At 43.7% G+C, this 26447-nt stretch overlaps 1 protein-coding gene across 2 annotated transcripts in view; it reads right to left on the reverse strand.

Moving 5' to 3' along the window:
* The window catches only part of LOC122926605, a 91244-nt gene that overhangs the window by 48607 nt on the left and 16190 nt on the right, over nucleotides 1-26447 (reverse strand). For both annotated transcript variants that reach the window (XM_044278029.1, XM_044278030.1), the window contains exon 3: nucleotides 18466-18528. In XM_044278029.1, the coding sequence (XP_044133964.1) occupies nucleotides 18466-18516 (51 nt within the window). In that variant the 5' untranslated portion in view covers nucleotides 18517-18528. The remainder of the gene's footprint in view (nucleotides 1-18465; nucleotides 18529-26447) is intronic.

Consider the following 26447-nt stretch of genomic DNA (forward strand, 5'->3'; position numbering starts at 1 on the left):
CAGAGAATCAGGCTTCACGTCAGCCACCACTGCAACAGTCCATTGTCATAAATTTAGGCCCAGCACCCAGGCAGAGGAGAGAGGTCCCGTAACAGACAATCTGGCTTCATGTCAGCAGAGAATTAGTCTGCATGTCATAGCAGAGAATCAGGCTTCATGTCAGCCACCACTGCAACAGTCCATTGGCATATATTTAGGCCTAGCAAACAGGCAGAGGAGAGGTTCATTCAACTTTGGGTAGCATCGCAATATAATGGTAAAATGAAAATAAAAATAGGATTGAATGAGGAAGTGCCCTGGAGTCCAATAATATATGGTTATGGGGAGGTAGTTAATGTCTAATCTGGACAAGGGACGGACAGGTCCTGTGGGATCCATGCCTGGTTCATTTTTATGAACGTCAGCTTGTCCACATTGGCTGTAGACAGGCGGCTGCGTTTGTCTGTAATGACGCCCCCTGCCGTGCTGAATACACGTTCAGACAAAACGCTGGCTGCCGGGCAGGCCAGCACCTCCAAGGCATAAAAGGCTAGCTCTGGCCACGTGGACAATTTAGAGACCCAGAAGTTGAATGGGGCCGAACCATCAGTCAGTACGTGGAGGGGTGTGCACACGTACTGTTCCACCATGTTAGTGAAATGTTGCCTCCTGCTAACACGTTGCGTATCAGGTGGTGGTGCAGTTAGCTGTGGCGTGTTGACAAAAGTTTTCCACATCTCTGCCATGCTAACCCTGCCCTCAGAGGAGCTGGCCGTGACACAGCTGCCTTGGCGACCTCTTGCTCCTCCTCTGCCTTGGCCTTGGGCTTCCACTTGTTCCCCTGTGACATTTGGGAATGCTCTCAGTAGCGCGTCTACCAACGTGCGCTTGTACTCGCGCATCTTCCTATCACGCTCCAGTGCAGGAAGTAAGGTGGGCACATTGTCTTTGTAGCGTGGATCCAGCAGGGTGGCAACCCAGTAGTCCGCACAGGTTAAAATGTGGGCAACTCTGCTGTCGTTGCGCAGGCACTGCAGCATGTAGTCGCTCATGTGTGCCAGGCTGCCCAGGGATAAGGACAAGCTGTCCTCTGTGGGAGGCGTATCGTCATCGTCCTGCCTTTCCCCCCAGCCACGCACCAGTGATGGACCCGAGCTGCGTTGGGTGCCACCCCGCTGTGACCATGCTTCATCCTCATCCTCCTCCACCTCCTCCTCATCCTCGTCCTCCTCGTCCTCCAGTAGTGGGCCCTGGCTGGCCACATTTGTACCTGGCCTCTGCTGTTGCCAAAAACCTCCCTCTGAGTCACTTCGAAGAGACTGGCCTGAAAGTGCTAAAAATGACCCCTCTTCCTCCTCCTCCTCCTCCTCCTCCTGGGCCACCTCCTCTTCCATCATCGCCCTAAGTGTTTTCTCAAGGAGACATAGAAGTGGTATTGTAACGCTGATAACGGTGTCATCGCCACTGGCCATGTTGGTGGAGTACTCGAAACAGCGCAACAGGGCACACAGGTCTCGCATGGAGGCCCAGTCATTGGTGGTGAAGTGGTGCTGTTCTGTAGTGCGACTGACCCGTGCGTGCTGCAGCTGAAACTCCACTATGGCCTGCTGCTGCTCGCACAGTCTGTCCAGCATGTGCAAGGTGGAGTTCCACCTGGTGGGCACGTCGCATATGAGGCGGTGAGCGGGAAGGCCGAAGTTACGCTGTAGCGCAGACAGGCGAGCAGCAGCAGGATGTGAACGCCGGAAGCGCGAACAGACGGCCCGCACTTTATGCAGCAGCTCTGACATGTCGGGGTAGTTGTGAATGAACTTCTGCACCACCAAATTCAGCACATGCGCCAAGCAAGGGATGTGCGTCAAATTGGCTAGTCCCAGAGCTGCAACGAGATTTCGCCCATTATCACACACCACCAGGCCGGGCTTGAGGCTCACCGGCAGCAACCACTCGTCGGTCTGTTGTTCTATACCCCGCCACAACTCCTGTGCGGTGTGGGGCCTGTCCCCCAAACATATGAGTTTCAGAATGGCCTGCTGACGTTTACCCCGGGCTGTGCTGAAGTTGGTGGTGAAGGTGTGTGGCTGACTGGATGAGCAGGTGGAAGAAGAGGAGGAGGAAGCCGAGAAGGAGGAGGTGGCAACAGGAGGCAAAGAATGTTGCCCTGCGATCCTTGGCGGCGGAAGGACGTGCGCCAAACAGCTCTCCGCCTGGGGCCCAGCTGCCACTACATTTACCCAGTGTGCAGTTAGGGAGATATAGCGTCCCTGGCCGTGCTTACTGGTCCACGTATCTGTGGTTAGGTGGACCTTGCCACAGATGGCGTTGCGCAGTGCACACTTGATTTTATCGGATACTTGGTTGTGCAGGGAAGGCACGGCTCTCTTGGAGAAGTAGTGCCGGCTGGGAACAACATACTGTGGGACAGCAAGCGACATGAGCTGTTTGAAGCTGTCTGTGTCCACCAGCCTAAATGACAGCATTTCATAGGCCAGTAGTTTAGAAATGCTGGCATTCAGGGCCAGGGATCGAGGGTGGCTAGGTGGGAATTTACGCTTTCTATCAAATGTTTGTGAGATGGAGAGCTGAACGCTGGCGTGTGACATGGTTGAGACGCTTGGTGACGGAGGTGGTGGTGGTGGTGTTGGTGGTACATCCCCTGTTTGCTGGGCGGCAGGTGCCAACGTTCCTCCAGAGGCGGAGGAAGAGGCCGAGGCGGCAGCAGCAGAATAGGCCGAGGCGGCAGCAGCAGAAGAGGTAGCAGGGGGAGCCTGAGTGACTTCCTTGGTTTTAAGGTGTTTACTCCACTGCAGTTCATGCTTTGCATGCAGGTGCCTGGTCATGCAGGTTGTGCTCAGGTTCAGAACGTTAATGCCTCGCTTCAGGCTCTGATGGCACAGCGTGCAAACCACTCGGGTCTTGTCGTCAGCACATTGTTTGAAGAAGTGCCATGCCAGGGAACTCCTTGAAGCTGCCTTTGGGGTGCTCGGTCCCAGATGGCGGCGGTCAGTAGCAGGCGGAGTCTCTTGGCGGCGGGTGTTCTGCTTTTGCCCACTGCTCCCTCTTTTGCTACGCTGTTGGCTCGGTCTCACCACTGCCTCTTCCTCCGAACTGTGAAAGTCAGTGGCACGACCTTCATTCCATGTGGGGTCTAGGACCTCATCGTCCCCTGCATCGTCTTCCACCCAGTCTTGATCCCTGACCTCCTGTTCAGTCTGCACACTGCAGAAAGACGCAGCAGTTGGCACCTGTGTTTCGTCATCATCAGAGACATGCTGAGGTGGTATTCCCATGTCCTCATCATCAGGAAACATAAGTGGTTGTGCGTCAGTGCATTCTATGTCTTTCACCGCTGGGGAAGGGCTAGGTGGATGCCCTTGGGAAACCCTGCCAGCGGAGTCTTCAAACAGCATAAGAGACTGCTGCATAACTTGAGGCTGAGACAGTTTCCCTGGTATGCATGGGGGTGATGTGACAGACTGATGGGGTTGGTTTTCAGGCGCCATCTGTGCGCTTTCTGCAGAAGACTGGGTGGGAGATAATGTGAACGTGCTGGATCCACTGTCGGCCACCCAATTGACTAATGCCTGTACCTGCTCAGGCCTTACCATCCTTAGAACGGCATTGGGCCCCACCATATATCGCTGTAAATTCTGGCGGCTACTGGGACCTGAGGTAGTTGGTACACTAGGACGTGTGGATGTGGCAGAACGGCCACGTCCTCTCCCAGCACCAGAGGGTCCACTAACGCCACCACGACCATGTCCACGTCCGCGTCCCTTACTAGATGTTTTTCTCATTGTTATGGTTCACCACAACAACAAATATATTATTTGGCCCAATGTATTGTATTCAAATTCAGCGGGATATAAATTTGAGGCCTAGTATTTAGGCGCTGGGTGACCGGTATGGATTTAGTGACAGAATTAGACTTGGAAATGCACAGAAGCGTGTGTGTGAAGTTATTCTGAATGACCCTATGTGCACCTTCAATATGATCTACCCTTTTAGGGATAGATTTCAAATAGCTCTGATATAGCAGAAACGACTAAATTATGAAATTGCTAAATTGGGAATTGTATTTCAACCCAGAACAAAAAATGTGCTTTGACGGACACTAAATAACTTTCCCAGCCACAACAGGACAGCGGTAACGAGAGATTTAGCGGGATATAAATTTGAGGCCTAGTATTTAGGCGCTGGGTGACAGGTATGGGTTTAGTGACAGAATTAGATTTGGAAATGCACAGTAGCGGGTGTGTGAAGTTATTCTGAATGACCCTATGTGCACCTTGAATATTATATACCCTTTTAGGGATAGATTTCAAATAGCTCTGATATAGCAGAAACCACTAAATTATGAAATTGCTAAATTGGGAATTGTATTTCAACCCAGAACAAGAAATGTGCTTGAACGGACACTAAATAACTCGCCCAGCTACAGCACTAGGGACAGATTTAGCGGGATATAAATTTGAGGCCTAGTATTTAGGCGCTGGGTGACAGGTATGGGTTTAGTGACAGAATTAGACTTGGAAATACACAGTAGCGGGTGTGTGTGAAGTTATTCTGAATGACCCAATGTGCACCTTGAATATTATATACCCTTTTAGGGATAGATTTCAAATAGCTCTGATATAGCAGAAACCACTAAATTATGAAATTGCTAAATTGGGAATTGTATTTCAACCCAGAACAAGAAATGTGCTTGAACGGACACTAAATAACTCGCCCAGCTACAGCACTAGGGACAGATTTAGCGGGATATAAATTTGAGGCCTAGTATTTAGGCGCTGGGTGACAGGTATGGGTTTAGTGACAGAATTAGACTTGGAAATACACAGTAGCGGGTGTGTGTGAAGTTATTCTGAATGACCCAATGTGCACCTTGAATATTATATACCCTTTTAGGGATAGATTTCAAATAGCTCTGATATAGCAGAAACCACTAAATTATGAAATTGCTAAATTGGGAATTGTATTTCAACCCAGAACAAGAAATGTGCTTGAACGGACACTAAATAACTCGCCCAGCTACAGCACTAGGGACAGATTTAGCGGGATATAAATTTGAGGCCTAGTATTTAGGCGCTGGGTGACAGGTATGGGTTTAGTGACAGAATTAGACTTGGAAATACACAGTAGCGGGTGTGTGTGAAGTTATTCTGAATGACCCAATGTGCACCTTGAATATTATATACCCTTTTAGGGATAGATTTCAAATAGCTCTGATATAGCAGAAACCACTAAATTATGAAATTGCTAAATTGGGAATTGTATTTCAACCCAGAACAAGAAATGTGCTTGAACGGACACTAAATAACTCGCCCAGCTACAGCACTAGGGACAGATTTAGCGGGATATAAAATTGAGGCCTAGTATTTAGGCGCTGGGTGACAGGTATGGGTTTAGTGACAGAATTAGACTTGGAAATACACAGTAGCGGGTGTGTGTGAAGTTATTCTGAATGACCCAATGTGCACCTTGAATATTATATACCCTTTTAGGGATAGATTTCAAATAGCTCTGATATAGCAGAAACCACTAAATTATGAAATTGCTAAATTGGGAATTGTATTTCAACCCAGAACAAGAAATGTGCTTGAACGGACACTAAATAACTCGCCCAGCTACAGCACTAGGGACAGATTTAGCGGGATATAAATTTGAGGCCTAGTATTTAGGCGCTGGGTGACAGGTATGGGTTTAGTGACAGAATTAGACTTGGAAATACACAGTAGCGGGTGTGTGTGAAGTTATTCTGAATGACCCAATGTGCACCTTGAATATTATATACCCTTTTAGGGATAGATTTCAAATAGCTCTGATATAGCAGAAACCACTAAATTATGAAATTGCTAAATTGGGAATTGTATTTCAACCCAGAACAAGAAATGTGCTTGAACGGACACTAAATAACTCGCCCAGCTACAGCACTAGGGACAGATTTAGCGGGATATAAATTTGAGGCCTAGTATTTAGGCGCTGGGTGACAGGTATGGGTTTAGTGACAGAATTAGACTTGGAAATACACAGTAGCGGGTGTGTGTGAAGTTATTCTGAATGACCCAATGTGCACCTTGAATATTATATACCCTTTTAGGGATAGATTTCAAATAGCTCTGATATAGCAGAAACCACTAAATTATGAAATTGCTAAATTGGGAATTGTATTTCAACCCAGAACAAGAAATGTGCTTGAACGGACACTAAATAACTCGCCCAGCTACAGCACTAGGGACAGATTTAGCGGGATATAAATTTGAGGCCTAGTATTTAGGCGCTGGGTGACAGGTATGGGTTTAGTGACAGAATTAGACTTGGAAATACACAGTAGCGGGTGTGTGTGAAGTTATTCTGAATGACCCAATGTGCACCTTGAATATTATATACCCTTTTAGGGATAGATTTCAAATAGCTCTGATATAGCAGAAACCACTAAATTATGAAATTGCTAAATTGGGAATTGTATTTCAACCCAGAACAAGAAATGTGCTTGAACGGACACTAAATAACTCGCCCAGCTACAGCACTAGGGACAGATTTAGCGGGATATAAATTTGAGGCCTAGTATTTAGGCGCTGGGTGACAGGTATGGGTTTAGTGACAGAATTAGACTTGGAAATACACAGTAGCGGGTGTGTGTGAAGTTATTCTGAATGACCCAATGTGCACCTTGAATATTATATACCCTTTTAGGGATAGATTTCAAATAGCTCTGATATAGCAGAAACCACTAAATTATGAAATTGCTAAATTGGGAATTGTATTTCAACCCAGAACAAGAAATGTGCTTGAACGGACACTAAATAACTCGCCCAGCTACAGCACTAGGGACAGATTTAGCGGGATATAAATTTGAGGCCTAGTATTTAGGCGCTGGGTGACAGGTATGGGTTTAGTGACAGAATTAGACTTGGAAATACACAGTAGCGGGTGTGTGTGAAGTTATTCTGAATGACCCAATGTGCACCTTGAATATTATATACCCTTTTAGGGATAGATTTCAAATAGCTCTGATATAGCAGAAACCACTAAATTATGAAATTGCTAAATTGGGAATTGTATTTCAACCCAGAACAAGAAATGTGCTTGAACGGACACTAAATAACTCGCCCAGCTACAGCACTAGGGACAGATTTAGCTGGATATAAATTTGAGGCCTAGTATTTAGGCGCTGGGTGACCGGTATGGATTTAGTGACAGAATTAGACTGGGATATGGCCAAAAAATAAACAGACTATTGCTGGTTAAATGCACTTGGTGTGACAGCTTCACCCTGATGTAGGCTTTAGCCAAAAAACAACCACACCATTGAGGGTTAAATGCACTTGGTGACAGGCGCAGCTTGCCCCTGATTTAGTATATGGCCAAAAAATGAACAGACTATTGCTGGTTAAATGCACTTGGTGTGACAGCTTCACCCTGATGTAGGCTTTAGCCAAAAAACAACCACACCATTGAGGGTTAAATGCACTTGGTGACAGGCGCAGCTTGCCCCTGATTTAGTATATGGCCAAAAAATGAACAGACTATTGCTGGTTAAATGCACTTGGTGTGACAGCTTCACCCTGATGTAGGCTTTAGCCAAAAAACAACCACACCATTGAGGGTTAAATGCACTTGGTGACAGGCGCAGCTTGCCCCTGATTTTGTATATGGCCAAAAAATGAACAGACTATTGCTGGTTAAATGCACTTGGTGTGACAGCTTCACCCTGATGTAGGCTTTAGCCAAAAAACAACCACACCATTGAGGGTTAAATGCACTTGGTCGCAGCTTGTGCTGGCGCACCACAAGACACAAAATGGCCGCCGATCACCCCAGAAAAATGTGACTGACAAACGGTCTGTGCAGCCTAAAAACAGTGAGCAATTGAGGATCAGCAGCTCAATGATCCACAGCTGCAGATCGATCAGTTAATCAAGTCCTTTGGAGGAGTTAATCTGCCTAATCTCGCCCTACTGTCGCAGCCGCAACCTCTCCCTACGCTAATCAGAGCAGAGTGACGGGCGGCGCTATGTGACTCCAGCTTAAATAGAGGCTGGGTCACATGGTGCTCTGGCCAATCACAGCCATGCCAATAGTAGGCATGGCTGTGATGGCCTCTTGGGGCAAGTAGTATGACGCTTGTTGATTGGCTGCTTTGCAGCCTTTCAAAAAGCGCCAAGAAAGCGTCACAAAAGCGCGAAGAAAGCGACGAACACCGAACCCGAACCCGGACTTTTACGAAAATGTCCGGGTTCGGGTCCGTGTCACGGACACCCCAAAATTCGGTACGAACCCGAACTATACAGTTCGAGTTCGCTCATCCCTACTCATTACCAATCATTTTCAAAACATTCGAGGATTATGGGAAATTAACTGGATAAAGTCAGCGTGTATCCCTTTAGATCAATTAGGTAATTTTATTCCCGCTCCTTTACAGATTAAAAAAGACAGAGAAAGTGCCAAATACTTAGGGATCCATATAACCTCTAACCCACAGGACTACATACGGCTCATTGTAACTCCTTTAATACAGAAAATTAAAAACAAGGTAAAGATTTGGAAAAAAAGCTACATATCTCTATGATGGGTAGAATTTCTCTAGTCAAAATGTATATATTACCAATGTTAAATTATATTTTTTGGAATTATCATAGAGTCTCTTCTAAGCGAATTAATAAGGAGGGGGTCGTAGACCCAGAATTAAGTTGAAATATCTACAATATCCGGAAAAGGTGGGTGGTTTGTCAGTACCTGATTTAAAACTACCTTATATTTCTTAGCCGGACAGGTAAAGAATCTACTCACCAGGGGTATGACTCAAAATTACTATTCTGTGCTAACCCTGTTTGATAAAATATAAAAAAATTGTAATATATGTTACGTAATGGAGATGGGTATTTATTTGCAACAGCAATTCAAGAAAGTCCTAACTTTTAAACTGTGGTTTAAAGGCTTTCTACCACCAGAAATACTGTTATGGTAGCGATTCGCTAATGTCAGCACTACATAACAGTATGTTTCTAACAGTAGTTCCTGCAGCCGTTTTTGTTAAAAACATACTTTTATAGATATGCTAATGAGCCTCTAGGTGCTATGTGGGCGTCATTAGCACCTAGAGGGCTCCGTTCACTAACCATTTCAGCCGCCCATCGCGTCCCCTCCAGCCCGCCCCGCTCCTGTTGATTGACGTGAAACTTCTCAGTATCGAGTACCAATTCCCGCGCCTGCGCCGTGCGCTTCTGTATTCGGTGCAGTGAGTGAATGCCGCGCTCCTGGTGCTGGCTTCCTCATTGTAATGTAGTTGGCGCAGGCGCAGTGAGGAAGCCGGCGCCGGGAGAATACAGAAGCGCACGGCGCAGGCGCGGGAATTGGTACTCGATACTGAGAAGTTTCCCCTCAATCAACAGGAGCGGGGCGGGCTGGAGAGACGCGATGGGCGGCTGAAATGGTTAGTGGACGGAGCCCTCTAGGTGCTAATGACGCCCACATAGCACCTAGAGGCTCATTAGCATATCTATAAAAGTACGTTTTTAACAAAAACGGCTGCAGGAACTACTGTTAGAAACATACTGTTATGTAGTGCTGACATTAGCGCATCGCTACCATAACAGTATTTCTGGTGGTAGAAACCCTTTAATATTTGGAAAGAGGTAAAAGTCTTATGGCACTTGGAAAACATACATGAAGATACCCTACTGTGGAACAATTCCAAGAGTTAAGAAATAGCGATCGGGAGATTTGGTGGACCCATGGGATTAAGAGCATTGGGAAGATATGGAAAATGGGGATATAATAGACTTTGAAGAAATGCAGAATAAATATGGCATTTCGGATAAGGCTTTTTTTTGCTATTTTCAACTAAAGCATGCAAAAAGAGCTAATATAGGGGAAGGGGACGAATATAATGCCTCTTCCATTAGTAAAAGTTGCAATGTAGACAAAAGTACAATGTATAAAAAATGGGTGGCATAAATGATTGGGAATATTAGATCCTATTAAGAGGGAAGGGGGTATTGGATGCTTCAGGCTATGAGAAAAGTCTCCAGGAATCCATCCCATAGACTGATTCAATTTTATGTAATACATCGTCTATACTACTCCCCGAAAAAGTTGAGATTTTATCGCAATACAGTTTTTAAATGTTTAAAATGCGGGGGAGATAGGAGTGAACGATGTACACATACTTTTGCATTGTCCCCCTCATCTAAGACTATTGGAAGAATGTGATTCTGAAAATAGAAAAATGCTATTCCATGAACATACCCATGAATATTGAAACCTGCATCTTGGGTGATGTGGAGAGAGGCGGGGATACGCGACATCAGGAGATCGCGGCTTTTATACTACCAGGCAAGGAGATGCATAGCTAAAAATTGGTTGAAAAGGAATCCGCCCTCAATTATGATGTGGGTTAATTGTGTAAGGTGTTCTATTGTTTTTTTAATTTCTTTTGGGGTGGGGTTTGGGGTAGGGAAGGAGAAGATAAGAGAAAGGGAAGGAGAAGATAAAACGTTGTATTGTTGTTTGATATATGATGTAGACTATGTGATTTTGAAAAAAAAAAAAACTGTTACTGTTTTTACTGCTGTCTATGGGGAGCTTCAGCTGCATGAAGTGCTATACATGATAGGTGCAACACTGACATCTAGTGGTCAGAAGGAAAACGGCACTCTAATTTCTAACTAGAACAGACCCATAATATGTACGCCCTGGATATAGAAAATGTATTTTGCTTATGTTAGTGGTTACCCTAAGTTTCATTCAGCAATCGTCATTCTCGGACATCCAGTACTACAGTAGCTCTCAGGCAGGGGTGTAGCTATAGGGAGTGCACGGGTAGCAGTTGCTACCGGGCCCAGGAGCCTGAAGAGGACCAAAAATACCTTGTGATGCATAAGACACCAGTATTATAGAAAGTGAATGCTGGTCAAGTTACACTTCTGGCTGGAGGAAAGGGGTTAGGTCAAGAATTTGGCATGTGGGGGGAGGGGTGCAGTTTTAATTATTTGCCTCAGGCAGCACGAAGGCAATGTGCTTTCCTGCCACTTGCCACTAAGCACTGAAGGAAGGGGGCTCCAAGCTGAACTCTTGCACCAGGGCCCATGAGCCTTTAGCGCCTACGCCCCTCCTCTCAGGTATCAGCACAGCTTCATGAGCTGGGGGCTTGGCTTATCCATTTGGGGGCGTGGCCGATGAGGTCCGGCTTTCTGGGATGAAGCCAGTAGCCGCCCTAAGCTCACGTTCAGACAGCACAGTGCTGCTGTCTGAGCATGAACTGTTCAAAAGGACAACCCTGCGTCCATCCACACCCTGCGTGGAGGACAGGGAGTCTGAAAGCCGGACTATCCAGGCTAAAACCGGACCTCTGGCCACCCTATGCAGTAGTCGCTCTACCTAGTGTGACTAATATACGGTAAGACTAAAGCCTGCATAATAATATCATTGTGTGCCGCTCCACACTGGAAAGTGTCACTTATATTGCATTTATGTATGTCAAGATGAATATGTAATATGTGATGTGTATGTGTTACATATGTGCCATGTGAGTTTTACATCGCTGAGAAAATGCCAACAGGGGTGCCAGAAAAGAAAGGACTTTGTGGGTGAAATGCCTTGTGTGCGCAGGCTCTGGACAAAGCTGTCAAAAGGTGAGAAATGTCCTATAAATATACTAAACTGTGATTTAATATATTATATTTTAAATGTGTGAGTTGCAAGCAATGCTGAGGTTATGCTGCCACATACTCGCATGCTGGCCAATTGTTTTGTCTCTGTTGGATAAAGTGTTGTGTGTATGCCCAATGACTGCACGTAATTTTATCAGGTCCTTAAGCTGTACTGAGCTAATTTGTCTGGGAGATGATAAACAGGAGTGCTCTGCAGACCTCATGTGAGTAGTGGGCATGCAGATTGATGAATGATCTGGTAAGCTGCTGCTGGAAGCAAAGCCAGCAGCATTCCTTTGTGTAGCTAGGTAGCAGTGGAATTATAAATAATAGTTATAATGGTACGAAACCTCAGGGCATCGATAGGGCCATAAAACAGGCGAGCTTTCCAGGACATTTGAGGCTGGATTCCTAGCCTCTGCATACTGGAAGCAGACAAGTCCTATATAAGAGACAGGCCTGTGCCAAGACCAGCCAGTCGGCAGCCCGTAAGCAGATCTTTGTGTAAGGCTAGGTCTACACGACGACATTTGTCGCGCGACATTTTGTTGCACTAATGTCGCGCGACAATTTTTATAATGGCAGTCTATGGTGTCGCACTGCAACATGCGACATGCTGCGACTGCGACGCGACAGTCGCAGAAAATCCATTCGAGATGGATTTTTCTGCGACTGTCGCGTCGCAGTCGCAGCATGTCGCATGTTGCAGTGCGACACCATAGACTGCCATTATAAAAATTGTTGCGCGACATTAGTGCAACAAAATGTCGCGCGACAAATGTTGAGCCCTATCTGTCGCGCAACTTTTTGTCGCGCAACAAATGTCTTCGTGTAGACCTAGCCTAATACTGTGTGTTACAAAAAAGGCAAGCAGAGATTAATCTGCACTGTGCACACTGTGCGACACTACATGTGAGACAATAACTAGGGATTAGCGAACTTGTGTTTTCAAGTTCAGCGTACAAGGTTCGGGTTATCTAAGCATTCCGTTATGGATTTTGCTACCACAGACCATAAGTTATGGTCCGTGGTAGCGGAATCCATAACAGAATTCTTAGATAACCCGAAACCTTGTACACTGAACTTGAAAACACAAGATCGCCCAACTCTAACGCTGGGTTCACACCTGAGCGTTCTGAAAGGAGCGCTCTGTATGCGCGATTGTACCAGCGTTTGCAATCGCGCATACAGAGACAAGCGAACGCCCATTGTCACGCGTTCCCGAAAGTCTATGTACGGGAACGCGTGACAAGACGCCCCAAAGAAGCTCATGTACTTCTTGGGGCGTCGGGCGTTTTACAGCGCGATCATACGCGCTGTAAAACGCCCAGGTGAAAACCATTCACATAGGGAAGCATTGGTTTCTCCTTGTTGGTGTGAACCCAGCCTAACAGTAACCACTAAGCCAGTTGCCTTTTGTGGGAACTCTGTAACTGCCCAGCTTGTTGACTCAAGTGAGAACAGTAGTGCCCTTGTTTTCCTGTTACAACTAATTCCTGATTCCTTCTGGGGAGCCAAACATAATGGCCAAAAAGATGCTTCTGTAAGATCTGACCCCTTTACATGCTGAAGCTAAAGGGAGTGAGTGATTTACCCCTCGCTCTCTTGAACAATCTGACTGTGTTTTCCCTACACATTCACAGACTGTGTGACTTCCCCATTCCTCCTTCAGACTTCAGTGTGTGTGCTACATTCTGTGTGATTGACCTGGACACCAGTTTATACATGCCTATGTGAACGCTTAAAACAGGTATAGAAAATGATAAATGAGTGTATGCTGGGCATTTCCTAACAGTGCAGTAAATGTTCACCAACCCCTCCCCTCCTTGATAGATGCTAGAGCTGTCACTCAAGGGCAAATTGGAGGGAGTAGGGAAATATTTACTCCAGAAAGACTACAATATCTCGCTGTTAGGCTCCATTCACACGTCCGTGTGTGTTTTGCAGATCCACGGATCTGCAAAACACAGACACCAGCAATGTGCGTTCCGCATTTTGCAGACCGCACATCGCCGGCACTTAATAGAAAATGCCTTATCTTGTCCGCAATTGCGGACAAGAATAGGACATGTTCTATTTTTTCGGGAATGGAATTGCGGACACAGAAGTGCAGGTCCACAATTCCGGATCTGGGCAGCACATAGTGCGGCTCCATAGAAACGAATGGGTCCGCAATTCCGTTCCGCAAAATGCGGAACAGAATTGCGGACCTGTGAATGGAGCCTTAGGCAATGCCTGGCATGGAGGCAAATGACAGATTAAAGCACATTTTCTGCAGTCAGGCTCCAGCTAAGAACATCCACATACTGTAGATATATTTAAACTAATTTTGTGGTTACTTGACTGGCATTGTCAGTGGGTTTGCCTTGAATGCTTTCCACCCTCTCCACACTTTGATCTGCCATGTGCAAACTTATAACATTTCTGTTGGTAAATTTTGGCCATTTAACCTCTGCCCCCTGACATGCCCAAACCTGGCCGGCAAAACCCACTTGTGGGTGGGGTATCTATAAGTCTCAACTATTCTCAGTCCAGGACAAGCCAAATTTACTGGGATTTCTTGGAAAACATAGGACAAATTTTGGAAATTCAGGACTGTTGGCAACTAAGATGTTCAACTTCCTCCAGCTTGCTGCTGATATTACACTCAGAGAAGGGAGGTGGAGAGCAGAGAGCCAACTGGACCAACATTCATAGAAATGAATAATGAAAGTCAGGGGCATCGCCAGATCAAAACATTAGTGTCTTGTGCTTCTGCTGGCTGCTGGGTATACAGCTGTATCACTGTCCTGAAGACAGCAATACAGCTGATATACTATCGGCGCTGATTCATAGAACAGCGCATGTGGTCGCTAAGGAGGTCTCAGGTGGCATGATGATGTCATAGCGCATGCCTGCCGCATGTATAATTACAGTGGGAGCTTTGTTAGTGCTGGGGGCACTAAAATAGGCATTACACCTACTGGAGGCACTTTGTTGGGGGAGGGGTTTATAAATACAAGGGGACTCTGCATTAGCATTGGAGTCTATGAGGATTATACTGTGTTCCTATGGAGCCATGCCACAGGCAGAGTAGCTTACCCCTGGCAACGGGAAGCAGCAGGCCCTCGTCCCTGCTGGACGAGCCTGCAGAAGTTAGTCTCAGAGCACCCCCTGCAAGGGGAAGGCTGTGTTCCAGCCAGCAGAGCCTGTCTGCTCTGAATGCCTCCAGAGCCAGGAGAAAGATTCCCTGGATAAAGAGAAAGATACAGATCAAGAGAAAGACAGTCAGACTACAGAAAGCTATGTTGCAGCCTACAGCAGAAAGGAAAAGTTTCTATTTAATCCTGATAGAACAGCAGAGCTAGAGAAAGTGACAGATATAGCAGACCCGAATGTGTTTGCCTGCCAGAATTAATGCCAAAACCTGCTGATAAAGATAAAGTCGGAAGATTGTTCCCTAATTAAAGTTTATGCCAAGTAAAGCTGTTTCAACTTCAATACAAGTCTGGACTCAATTTATTCTACCAATCCCTCAACTGCTAACTATTTGCACTGCTTCAGACGACTACGCCTGGGGTTCTGGGATATACAGGTAGGAGCACCGTGACAAGTGCACAGCCACACCTAGAGGGCCATTTTAGGCCACCCTCATACCACTCTGGCATTCCTACACCTGGGTTCTACCATCACCTTGTACACATGGGTACTTAGTCCCTCGTTGCTGAAATGCAACTGGCGTTAAGACAAAAACTCTAAAAACCATCTCTCACATCTTAAAGGGACCCTTGTCTCATTCAGAAAGTGGGCGAGTCCTACTTCCTGCAGAAAGGGTGGGTCCTAGTTTTTAGTCAGTTCTAGCTTACCCCCCTGCTTAGGGAAGGTGTGCAGGGCACGTCTCTGCTGGACGCGCCCACGCCAGCCAGAGCACCCAAAGCTCTGCTGGCCATGTAGGCCAAAGCTGAAGGCCTCAGAAGCCAGGAGCAGTTCCCTGGTATAACTTAAGAGTCAGACTATAGAGAGAAGGTGCATCAGACAGAGGAAGCAAAGTCATACAGTCAGCCTGTAAGTACAGCAGAGCCAGAGAGAGAAACAGATGTAGTAGAGACGAGTTGGTCTGCCAGTTTTAGTACTAAAGCCTGCTGTGACCAAGACAACGTCTGTAAACCGTGTTTGAGAATGTTTATTCAAGTAAAGCTGCTGTTCAACTTCATCTCAAGGTCTGGACTACATTTTTCTTCCAATTCCTCAATTATTCCCCCTAAATTCATTGCTTTGGAGCCAAAGCTTGGGGTCCAGCCGTATCCAGGTAGGAGCATCGTGACACACATAAAGAGACATTTTAGGCTGCACTACACAACTCGGCATTCCTACACCTGGGATGGGTTATGCATAGAGGGCCCTAGGGGTATGCGCCCATTGCACTTAGTGTCACGGTATTAACTTTGATGTTTTGCACAACTGCGGACGATGTGCCCAGCCACCAGCCGCCCTGCTATTTGATGCCTGGGAAGGGCTCTGCCAAAGCCCCCTTTCCTGTTGGAGGCGGGTGAAGAGTAGTGATGAGCGGCAGGGGTCATATTCGAATTCACGATATTTCGCGAATATTTTTTAGAATATTCATCGAATATTCGAACATTCGGAAATTCACGATTTTTTTTCTTGAAAAAAATCGGCAAGGTAATGATTGTGTAATATGCGAATTTTCGGATCCGAATTTTTATTGCGAATTTTTTAACTTACAACTATTAGACAAAGAAGATTATAGCACTATATTAGCTAAATTGCTCTATATTCGAATTTTTGAATATTCGCTATATTGCTATAACAGTTTTTCGAATATTCGTAATTATAGCAATATGGGAATATTCGAAAAAAAACGAATATAGAGCAATTTAGCTAATATAGTGCTATAATCTTCTTTGTGTAAAAGTTGAAAAATTCGCAATAAAAATTCGAATCCGAAAATTCGAATTACGAAAATTCGCATATTACACAATAATTACCTTGCCGATTTTTTCAAGAAAAAAAAATCGTGCATTTTCGAATATGACCCCTGCCGCTCATCACTACTCCTAAAGTCAAGTATATTGCAGCCTTCTTATTGGCCCACAAGCTAGAAGCAGGAAGGGATCATGTGTACTGATAAAAAAAAAAAAAGAAATCGGAAAAAAAATCGAATATTCGAAATTACGAATATATATAACTATTCGAAATATTCGCGAATTTTCGAAGTACCTATATTCGCAATAAAAATTCGAAATTCGAATATTCGTGATCAACACTAGTGAAGAGTACCCCGGCCCTCAGAGTGTGATGGCTTGAGCAAAGTGTGTCTGGTACGCCGCGTTTGCTGGCCGACAGTTTGGCTTTATCATTAAATTAGCATTATACTATAGTGGCAAAATTGTGGATGCGTGTGGTCACCATAAGGGGGAGCTCTGCTTACAAATGTATACATCTCCCAATGAACTTAAAAGGGTTGTCCTAGAGTTTAAAAACATTAAATAGCCATAGGAAGTGTTATAAAATAAAAATAATGAAACATTACTTTTTTTTTTTTCCTGGAGTGATATGCCATACATCCATGTGACTTCAGCAGTGATACTTGCATGTGCGAGACATAAGGACGGACACCTGTGATCGGCTGCAGCATTCATATGTAATTCCAAAAGAAAAAACAAAGAGCAGCGGAGCAGAGATCCTGGAGTGGCGGGGCATTTAACAGGTGAGTAATATTATTATTTTTATTTTGAAACATTTCCTGTAGCCAGTTTAATTTCTTGAACACTTGAAAAAAAACATTTAAAGGGAACCTGTCATCAACTTTATGCTGATCTCACTGAGGACAGCATAAAGTAGTGACAGAAATGCTGATTTCAGCGATGTGTCATTTATAAGCTACAAGTAAGTGGTTGCTGAGAACCAGCATCATAATCATTGCAGCCCGGGCCTTGAAAAGAGTCAAATCTACCTGAGAAGAGTCATGGTTATTCATAATCTCCTGCTCTCCTGCCCATCTGCTGATGATTAGCAGTTCTCTCCTAGAGAGAAAGGGAGAAAACTAGGTAGAAGCCTGCTCAAAAAAGTAAGTCCAGCTCAACTTTCTTCTACCCTTAGTGCACGGACAAATGCAGGTTCACCTTGGATTTCATAGCAGATAAAACATTCTTTCAAGTCGCTTTGGTCTTCATTCGTGTTCCTTAAAAATACATCCAGTGAATAAAATCTCCACTTCCCCGTCTTGTTAACACGTTTCGAACATTACAGTTCTTATTCGTAACTCTTATTTACTGGATGTATTTTTAAGGAACACGAATGAAGACCAAAGCGACTTGAAAGAATCAGTTTGTGCTGGACGTTGTGTTATCTGCTAGGTATAAGACTGTCAGTCATCAGCAGGTGGGCAGGGAGAGCAGTGATTCATGAATAGCCATGACTCTTCTGAGGTGTCCGTGACTCTTTTCCAGGGCCAGTCTGCAATGGTTGTGATGTTGGTTCTCAGCAACCACTTACTTTTAACTTTTAAATAACAGACCGCTGAAATCAACTCACCTGTCTCTACTTTAAGCTGCCGTTAGTACGGGCTGCATAAAGTTGATGACAGGTTCCCTTTAAACCTTTAACAAAACATGTATACGCAGTAAGCTCCTAACCTCCCTCTAGTGGTGACCGCAGGCAGACAGTATTAGAGCACGACTCTGCATCTGTACAAGATATTTGGAGCTCTTTGTGTCAGAACTTCGACCACTATAAAGATATATTAATAAATGATTTAGCACATAAATTTGGACCTATAAGCCTAGTCAGCGATTATTATGTGACAGAGTTCAGTTTGTTGTTATTTTCTTACCTTTGGCAAATTTTGAGCCTCTGGAGAAAATTCAGTAGGTGGAGGCAGCATTCCTGCATCAATCTAGTGGACAATAGAAGAAATTGCAGTTACAGCTTTCTATTTTTAAGTTTGAGAAGTAACATCAGGAAGAAGTGATTTTGCTAAGCAACATTTTTTTTTTTTAATGTATATTTATTCTTTTTTATATATATAAAAAGAAGTATGTACAAAAGAAAAAAATTTAGATGAGTAGTGTTAAGCTAATAAACAACAGCATAGTATAGCAGCTGTGCTTGGTATGGTACTCACTGGCATTGGAAAAGTTGTGAGAAGGCAGCGACACTACTGCGAGATCTGCTGCCTTCTCAAACAGGTGATCATGGGGTCCCTGGTGTCAGACCCCTACCAATCATATAGCGATGAATAGGTCATCACTTCTAAAGTCTTGGAAACCCCCATTTAAATCTCAAGTGGTACATATGACCCACTTCATTACACCCCTTAATAAATAGACCCTAGATCCCCCAAACAGACCTGCAAAATGAAAACTTAAAGGGGTATTACCAACTGAAATGCTATTTTTATGGCATATTGAACATATAGTAGATATCATAAATGTCTAGTTACACTTCTAATACTCCCATCTAATGGGAGAATACATGAAAGATACATGTGAGCAGCCAGAAGACATAGACATACATGTCTGTTACCAGATGGTTGGGGGCCACACAGAATGGTATCATGTGGCCCCCTGGCCACAGGTTATGCACACCTGTTGTAAATGCTTTTTGTAGCAAGCCAAGAGTCTTCCAGCTCTTACTTGAGGGCTTTTCAGCCATTCCTCCTTGCAAAATTCTTCCAGTTCTGGGAGATTTCAGGACCATCTTGCATGCACTACTCTTTTGAGATGTATCCACAGATTTTCAATGATGTTCAGTTCAGAGGACTGTAAGGGCCAGGGGACTGTAGGCTTGCGCCTTTTGAGGTTGTCTATTGTGGATTTTGAGGTGTGTTTAGCATCATTATCCATTTGTAGACTTTTTTACAGTTGGTGTTATATTTACTTCCAGAATTTTCTGGAATTTCATTGAATCCATCATTTCCTCTACCTGTGAAATGTTCCCCTTGCTGTTCTATTGCAAACTTCTAACACTGAATTCAAAGAGAGGTTTTTATTCTTATGACTCTTCCATGAAGGCAACTTTTGTGCAGGTGTTGCTAAAAAGTAGAGCAATGTAACACAACGGCAAAGTCTGCTAAATCTTCCTGAAGGTCTTTTTCAGTCAAGCAATGATTTTGATTTACCTTTCTAGCAATCCTACGAGCAGCTGTCTCTGAAATTTTAATTGGTCTTCCAGACCTTCTCTTGACCTGAACTGTTCATGTTATCTATCATTTCTTAAGTACATTTCGAAATGAGGAGATGGCAACCTGAAAACACGTTGCTATCTTCTTATAGCCTTCTCCTGCTTTGTGGGCCTCTACCATTTTCAGATTGTTAGGCAGCTGCTTAGAAGAACCCATGGCTACTGTTTTTTTGGGACAAGGTTAGAGGAGTCTGGGCTATTTATAAAGCTTAAAAATTTGCATCACCTGGTCTTTCCTAAAGATGATTGTTAACAAGCCTGGACCTTAAGGCCCCTTTCAGACGAGCATGACGGATTAGGTCTGGATGAGTTCAGTAAAAAATTTGCGATTTCGCAAGCAAATTCAGTTCGTTTTGTCTGCGATTGCATTCAGTTGTTCAGCTTTTTTAGCGTGGGTGCAATGTGCATTGATGTGTTTTTCACGCGCATGATAAAAAACGGAAGGTTTACACACCATCTCCTAGCAACCATCAGTAAAAAGAAACGCACTTGCTTGCGGATGCGATGTGATTTTCACGCAGCCCCATTCACTTCTATGGGGCCAGGGCTACGTGAAAAACGCAGAATATAGGACATGCTGCGATTTTCACGCAACATACAAGTGATGCGTGAAAAACTCTCATGTACACAGACACATTGAAATTAATGGGTCCGGATTCATTGCGGGCGCAATGCGTTTTCCTCGCGGGTGCAATGCGTGATGCGAACTCGCTTGTGTAAAAGGGGCCTAAGGGTGCTGGCACACAGTGCAGTTCTGATATGCATTCAGGATGCGGTTTCCAATTTAGCCAGTTTAACAGCCTCATTAACCCTTAAGATGCCGGAGGTTTTTTCGTTTTAATTTTTCTTCCCTATCTTCCTTGAGCCATAACTTTTTTTTATTTTTCCGTTCACATAGCTGTATGAGGGCTTATTTTTTGCAGAACAAGTTGTACTTTCTAATGCCACCATTTATTATGACATACAATGTAGTGGGAAGTGGGAAAAATTCCGAATGGGGTGAAATTGGAAAAAAAAGCAATTCCTCCACCGTTTTACGGTTTTGGTTCACACTGTGTTCTGTTTGCGGCAAAACTAACCCATGCCCTTCATTCTCTGGATCAGTATGATTACAATGATACCACATATGTATAGGTTTTTTATGTCTCAATAAACGTAAACTTTGAAAAAAATATTGGCCGTATTGGAAAAATATTTTTATATTTTAATAGTACTGGGTTTTCAGTCCCGGTGATACCCATGATGTTTATATTTTTTGTTATTTATTTATGTATTTATTTTTTTATTTTATAGAAAGGGGGTGATTTAAAAATGTTTTTTTATATATACAGCCAGGTCCATAAATATTGGGACATCGACACAATTCTAACATTTTTGGCTGTATACACCACCACACTGGATTTGAAATTAAACAAACAAGATGTCCTTTAACTGCAGACTGTCAGCTTTAATTTGAGGATATTTACATCCAAATCAGGTGAACGGTGTAGGAATTACAACAGTTTGCATATGTGCCTGGCTTCTCAGCTGTTCAATTGCCAGGTGTGTGTTATTCCCTCATTATCCCAATTACAATGAGCAGATAAAAGGTCCAGAGTTCATTTCAAGTGTGCTATTTGCCTTTGGAATCTGTTGCTGTCAACTCTCAAGATGAGATCCAAAGAGCTGTCACTATCAGTGAAGCAAGCCATCATTAGGATGAAAAAACAATACAAACCCATCAGAGAGATAGCAAAAACATTAGGCGTGACCAAAACAAGTGTTTGGAACATTCTTAAAAAGATGGAACACACCGGTGAGCTCAGCAACACCAAAAGACTCGGAAGACCACGGAAAACAACTGTGGTGGATGACCGAAGAATTCTTTCCCTGGTGAAGAAAACACCCTTCACAACAGTTGGCCAGATCAAGAATACTCTCCAGGAGGTAGGTGTATGCGTGTCAAAGTCAACAATCAAGAGAAGACTTCACCAGAGTGAATACAGAGGGTTCACCACAAGATGTAAACCATTGGTGAGCCTCAAAAACAGGAAGGCCAGATTAGAGTTTGCCAAACGACATCTAAAAAAGCCTTCACAGTTCTGGAACAACATCCTATGGACAGTGGACAGTTGAGACCAAGATTAACTTGTACCAGAGTGATGGGAAGAGAAGAGTATGGAGAAGGAAAGGAACTGCTCATGATCATGACCCTAAGCAGTGAAGCATGGTGGTGGTAGTGTCATGGCGAAGGCATGTATGGCTGCCAATGGAACTGATTTTGTATTTATTGATGATGTGACTGCTGACAAAAGCAGCAGGGTGATTTCTGAAGTGTTTCGGGCAATATTATCTGCTCATATTAAGCCAAATGCTTCAAAACTCATTTGACAGCGCTTTGCAGTGCAGATGGACAATGACCCAAAACATACTGCAAAAGCAACCAAAGAGTTTTTTAAGGGAAAGAAGTGGAATGTTATGCAATGGCCAAGTCAATCACCTGACCTGAATCCGATTGAGCATGCATTTCACTTTCTGAAGACGAAACTGAAGGGAAAATGCCCCAAGAACAAGCAGGAACTGAAGACAGTTGCAGTAGAGGCCTGGCAGAGCATCACCAGGGATGAAACCCAGCGTCTGGTGATGTCTATGCGTTCCAGACTTCAGGCTGTAATTGACTGCAAAGGATTTGCAGCCAAGTATTAAAAAGTGAAAGTTTAATTTATGATCATTATTATGTCCCATTACTTTTGGTCCCTTAACAAGTGGGAGGCACATATGAAAACTGTTGTAATACCTACACCTTTCACCTGATTTGGATGTAAATACCCTCAAATTAAAGCTGACAGTCTGCAGTTAAATCACATCTTGTTTGTTTCATTTCAAAACCATTGTGGTGGTGTATAGAGACAAAAATGTTAGAATTGTGTCGATGTCCCAATATTTATGGACCTGCCTGTATTTTTAAACAGTTTTTGTTTTTACTTTTTTGTTATGATTTTGAAGCTCACATTTGAGCCTACAAAATCCAATTATTATTTTTGTTAATCATCTTTATTCCGGCCATAAATTATACATACAAATTTTATAAAACGTACATAAACATCTTTGACAAAACGTAGTAAATCGTACATGCAGATTTTATGTTTAAATCCCCCAGAAAAACCCGCCACCCACCCTCGAGAGCAAGAAGAAAAGAAAAAAAAAAAAAGATTACATTCACTTCTTCCCTCTTTCTCTCCCTCTCCCACCCAGTCCTTCTACTTATCTATAAAAGTCTTACATTTACTCCATAATCTACTATGAATATGCATTTTGTTTAATTTAATATAGCCTGCTTTCCCTAATGGATCTATGTAAATTCATCGTGTTTATCCACTCATTTACTATAGGTACTTCAGTTCTCATCCATCTTCTGGCCACCAGCAGATGAGCCAAAAAGAAGGATTATATTTGTTTTTAATTCTGAACATTCATGGATTTTTTTTTACGTCCATTTAAATATCTGAATTGCTCATTTCTTATGTTGGCCTGCCACCTGCTGGCCAAAATAATAATTGCACCTTAAAATGCCTAAGGTCTCTTCAGCAAGACCTAGCGCATTATTGCCGATCGTGGTAATTAGCCACGGCTCTCTGCCGTTTGAAACCTGCTGGAGACCCGCCAGCCATGAGGCCCGCTGCACAGCAAGCAGGCGCCAATTTTGCCCATCGCTCCAGCGCCATACATGTACAGCGCTGGTAGCGAAAACGTTAAACCCTGGTGTTCTGCATGGTGGGAATGATTTAATTAGTTTTAGCTAGCTACAATAAAAAACTGCATCCTGAATGCATGTCAGAACTGCACTGTGTGCCAGCACCCTAACAGGCTATTTAAGGTCTGAGACCTTGGTTAAAGTTATCTGCGCGCTCAAATCTCCTTGGGTTCCAACATTTTTACAAGGTACTCCTTTCCTTTATTCACGCCATAATTATGCATAACCAAAATAATACACTGATATTGCTTAAAATGTGGAAAAGTGTCATCTTTAACGTTATGCCTTTTGGAGATCATTTCATCTTCAACTTGCTTAACTGTTCACAGTAACAGTAATTTTGGGCCAGAGGTCCCCAAACTTTTTCATGCACATGTATAGTATAGAACAGCGCTAACAAGTGGCTTTGGCTCCAACTGTCGCTAGGCAACCAGACACTTCCTCCTCTGCTGCTTCTTCTATCTTCTACCAAGGCGCAGCTTGATTGGACTGCATCTCTCCTCTGGCTGCAAAGCAGTTTCAGGTTGTCAGGTCAACCAGCGCCAGTCGAGGATGTCTTGCCTGGCGGTCTTTTTAACCACCTCAGCCCCCCTAGCTTAAAGCAGGGCTTTGTGTCCTGTGTCTCTTTTTTTTTTTTTTTTTTTAAGATTTTCTTTTTTCTCTTGAAAATCACAGTTAATTTTACAAACATGATTAATCCTTAAAAAGTAAACACAGTATAGTATATATACATAATTTACAACTAAATATTATCTACTCACCAATAAAATACATCCGTGCAGATAAAAAACAAAATTATTACAATTATTATTTATTAACCGATTACCGGTACCCCTTTTCTTTTTTTCCCCCCTTCTTTCCCTTGCGATGCGTCTCAAAAAAATAAAAATTAAAAGAGGAGGGAGGGGGGAGAGATGGAAAGTGGCCATGGCAATCACACCAAGATAACTAATCTCCCTAAAACTTCCATATTACCCATACCTTAGTACATTTTTCCCCTAATATTTATTTCCCTATAAAGAATATTTTCATACCTTTTCACCTTATTCACCAGGTTTAGCCAGGAGTCAAAACATGGAGTAATTCATGAAAACCAAAGTCATATAATTAATAGTCTAGCCAGAAACATTATTCTAGTCAACAATATCTTTTTAGGATTGAGACAGTTGACCTTAGACAAGTCATTCAAAATCAAACACTGTGCTGTGAACGGAATCGGCAACTTCAGTTTTTGGGTGATATGGTTATAAATTAAGTCCCAATATTCTTTTAAGGACTCATGCACATGACAGTATTTTTTCACGGTCCGCAAAACGGGGTTCCGTTGTTCCGTGATCCGTGTCCGTTTTTTCTTCCGTGTGTCCTCCTTGATTTTTGGAGGATCACCAGACCAGAAAAGTGAAAAAAAAAATCTAAGTCAAGTTTCACAGATCACGGACGCGGATGACAATCTTGTGTGCCTCTGTGTTTTTTCACGCACCCATTGACTTGAATGGGTCTGCGAACCGTTGTCCGTCAAAAAAATAGGACGGGTCATATTTTTTGGACGGGCAGGAAACACGGATCAAGGACGCGGATGACAAACAGTGCATCTTCCGAGTTTTCAACAGACCCATTGAAAGACAATGGGTCCGCAGAAAATCAAGGAAAATGGAACAACGGACACGGATGCACACAACGGTCGTGTGCATGAGGCCTAACTCTGGACAAGACCAGAGCATATGTAGACAATCTTCCCTTGGAAAGTCACATTGTGGACAATTAGAAGTCTCTGTTAAATCACATTTATTCAACCAAAGAGGGGTGATACATAACCTGTGCAAAATATTAAACTGTGCTAATATGTGAATAAAATTATGTGAAACATGTCTAAAACTCTCAACTACTTTTCCAATCAATTTGATCAATCATCGGGAAATCACCTCCCCATGCCCTTTGGCTCTGAGAGCTAAGCTTCTTTAAACGGGTCCTGATTAGTGATTGATATAGTTGGGAGACCTTGGCCTTCACCAGCACATGATTCAGGACCGTGCAGTTATCTATTTCTAAGCACTCGTTCTCTTTTGTGCTAAGGAGTGCTGAACGTAACTGAGAATACCTAAACCAACCTATGTTACCTTAATGTGTCTTTTCTAATCGCTCTTTTTAACAATTGTTTGTGCCATTCTGGGTAATAGGAGATCAGACCTGTCCCAATACTGTTCTGCCCTTACACACAGCAACATAGTCTAATGACAGATCTGCTTCAAAGAGGAATCATCTGACCGCACCTTACCTGCTGATGTAGGTTCTTACCCTTTCCTGGATCTGGGTCCTGGTGCTTCTGATCCTAATTAACCCTGACCCTTGGTTTTGTTCACCTGGTTCCTGTTGTTCTACTCCTAGTTCTGACTATTCTGGGGACAAAGACCTGGGGATCTTACTGCAGCATTTTCCACTTCTTGTGGGGGTTAAAGAGGACCTGCTACTTCTCCTGACATGTATGCTTTAGTAACTACCTGCATTCCCCATGCAGTAACAATTCAATTATTCCTACATGAAGTTTATGAATGTATTGGCAACTAGGTTTTAACAGTTTTAGGGTCCATTCACACGTCCGTTTTTTCTTTCCTGATCTGTTCCGTTTTTTCAGGAACAGATCAGGACCAGATCTGGACCCATTCATTTTCAATGGGTCCTGGAAAAAATCGGACAGCACAATGTGTGCTGTCCGTTTCCGTTGTTCCGTTCCGCATGTCCGTTTAAATATAAAACATGTCCTATTCTTGTCCTGAAAAATCGGATCCTGGTACAATACAAAGTCAATGGATCCGCAAAAAACGGATGACATTCGGATGTCATTCCGTATGTCATCCGTTTTTTGCGGATTCCGTTCCTGGAAACACATAACCAATTATTTT

Source organism: Bufo gargarizans, chromosome 2 (assembly GCF_014858855.1).
Source record: "Bufo gargarizans isolate SCDJY-AF-19 chromosome 2, ASM1485885v1, whole genome shotgun sequence".
NCBI classification, from domain to species: domain Eukaryota; kingdom Metazoa; phylum Chordata; class Amphibia; order Anura; family Bufonidae; genus Bufo; species Bufo gargarizans.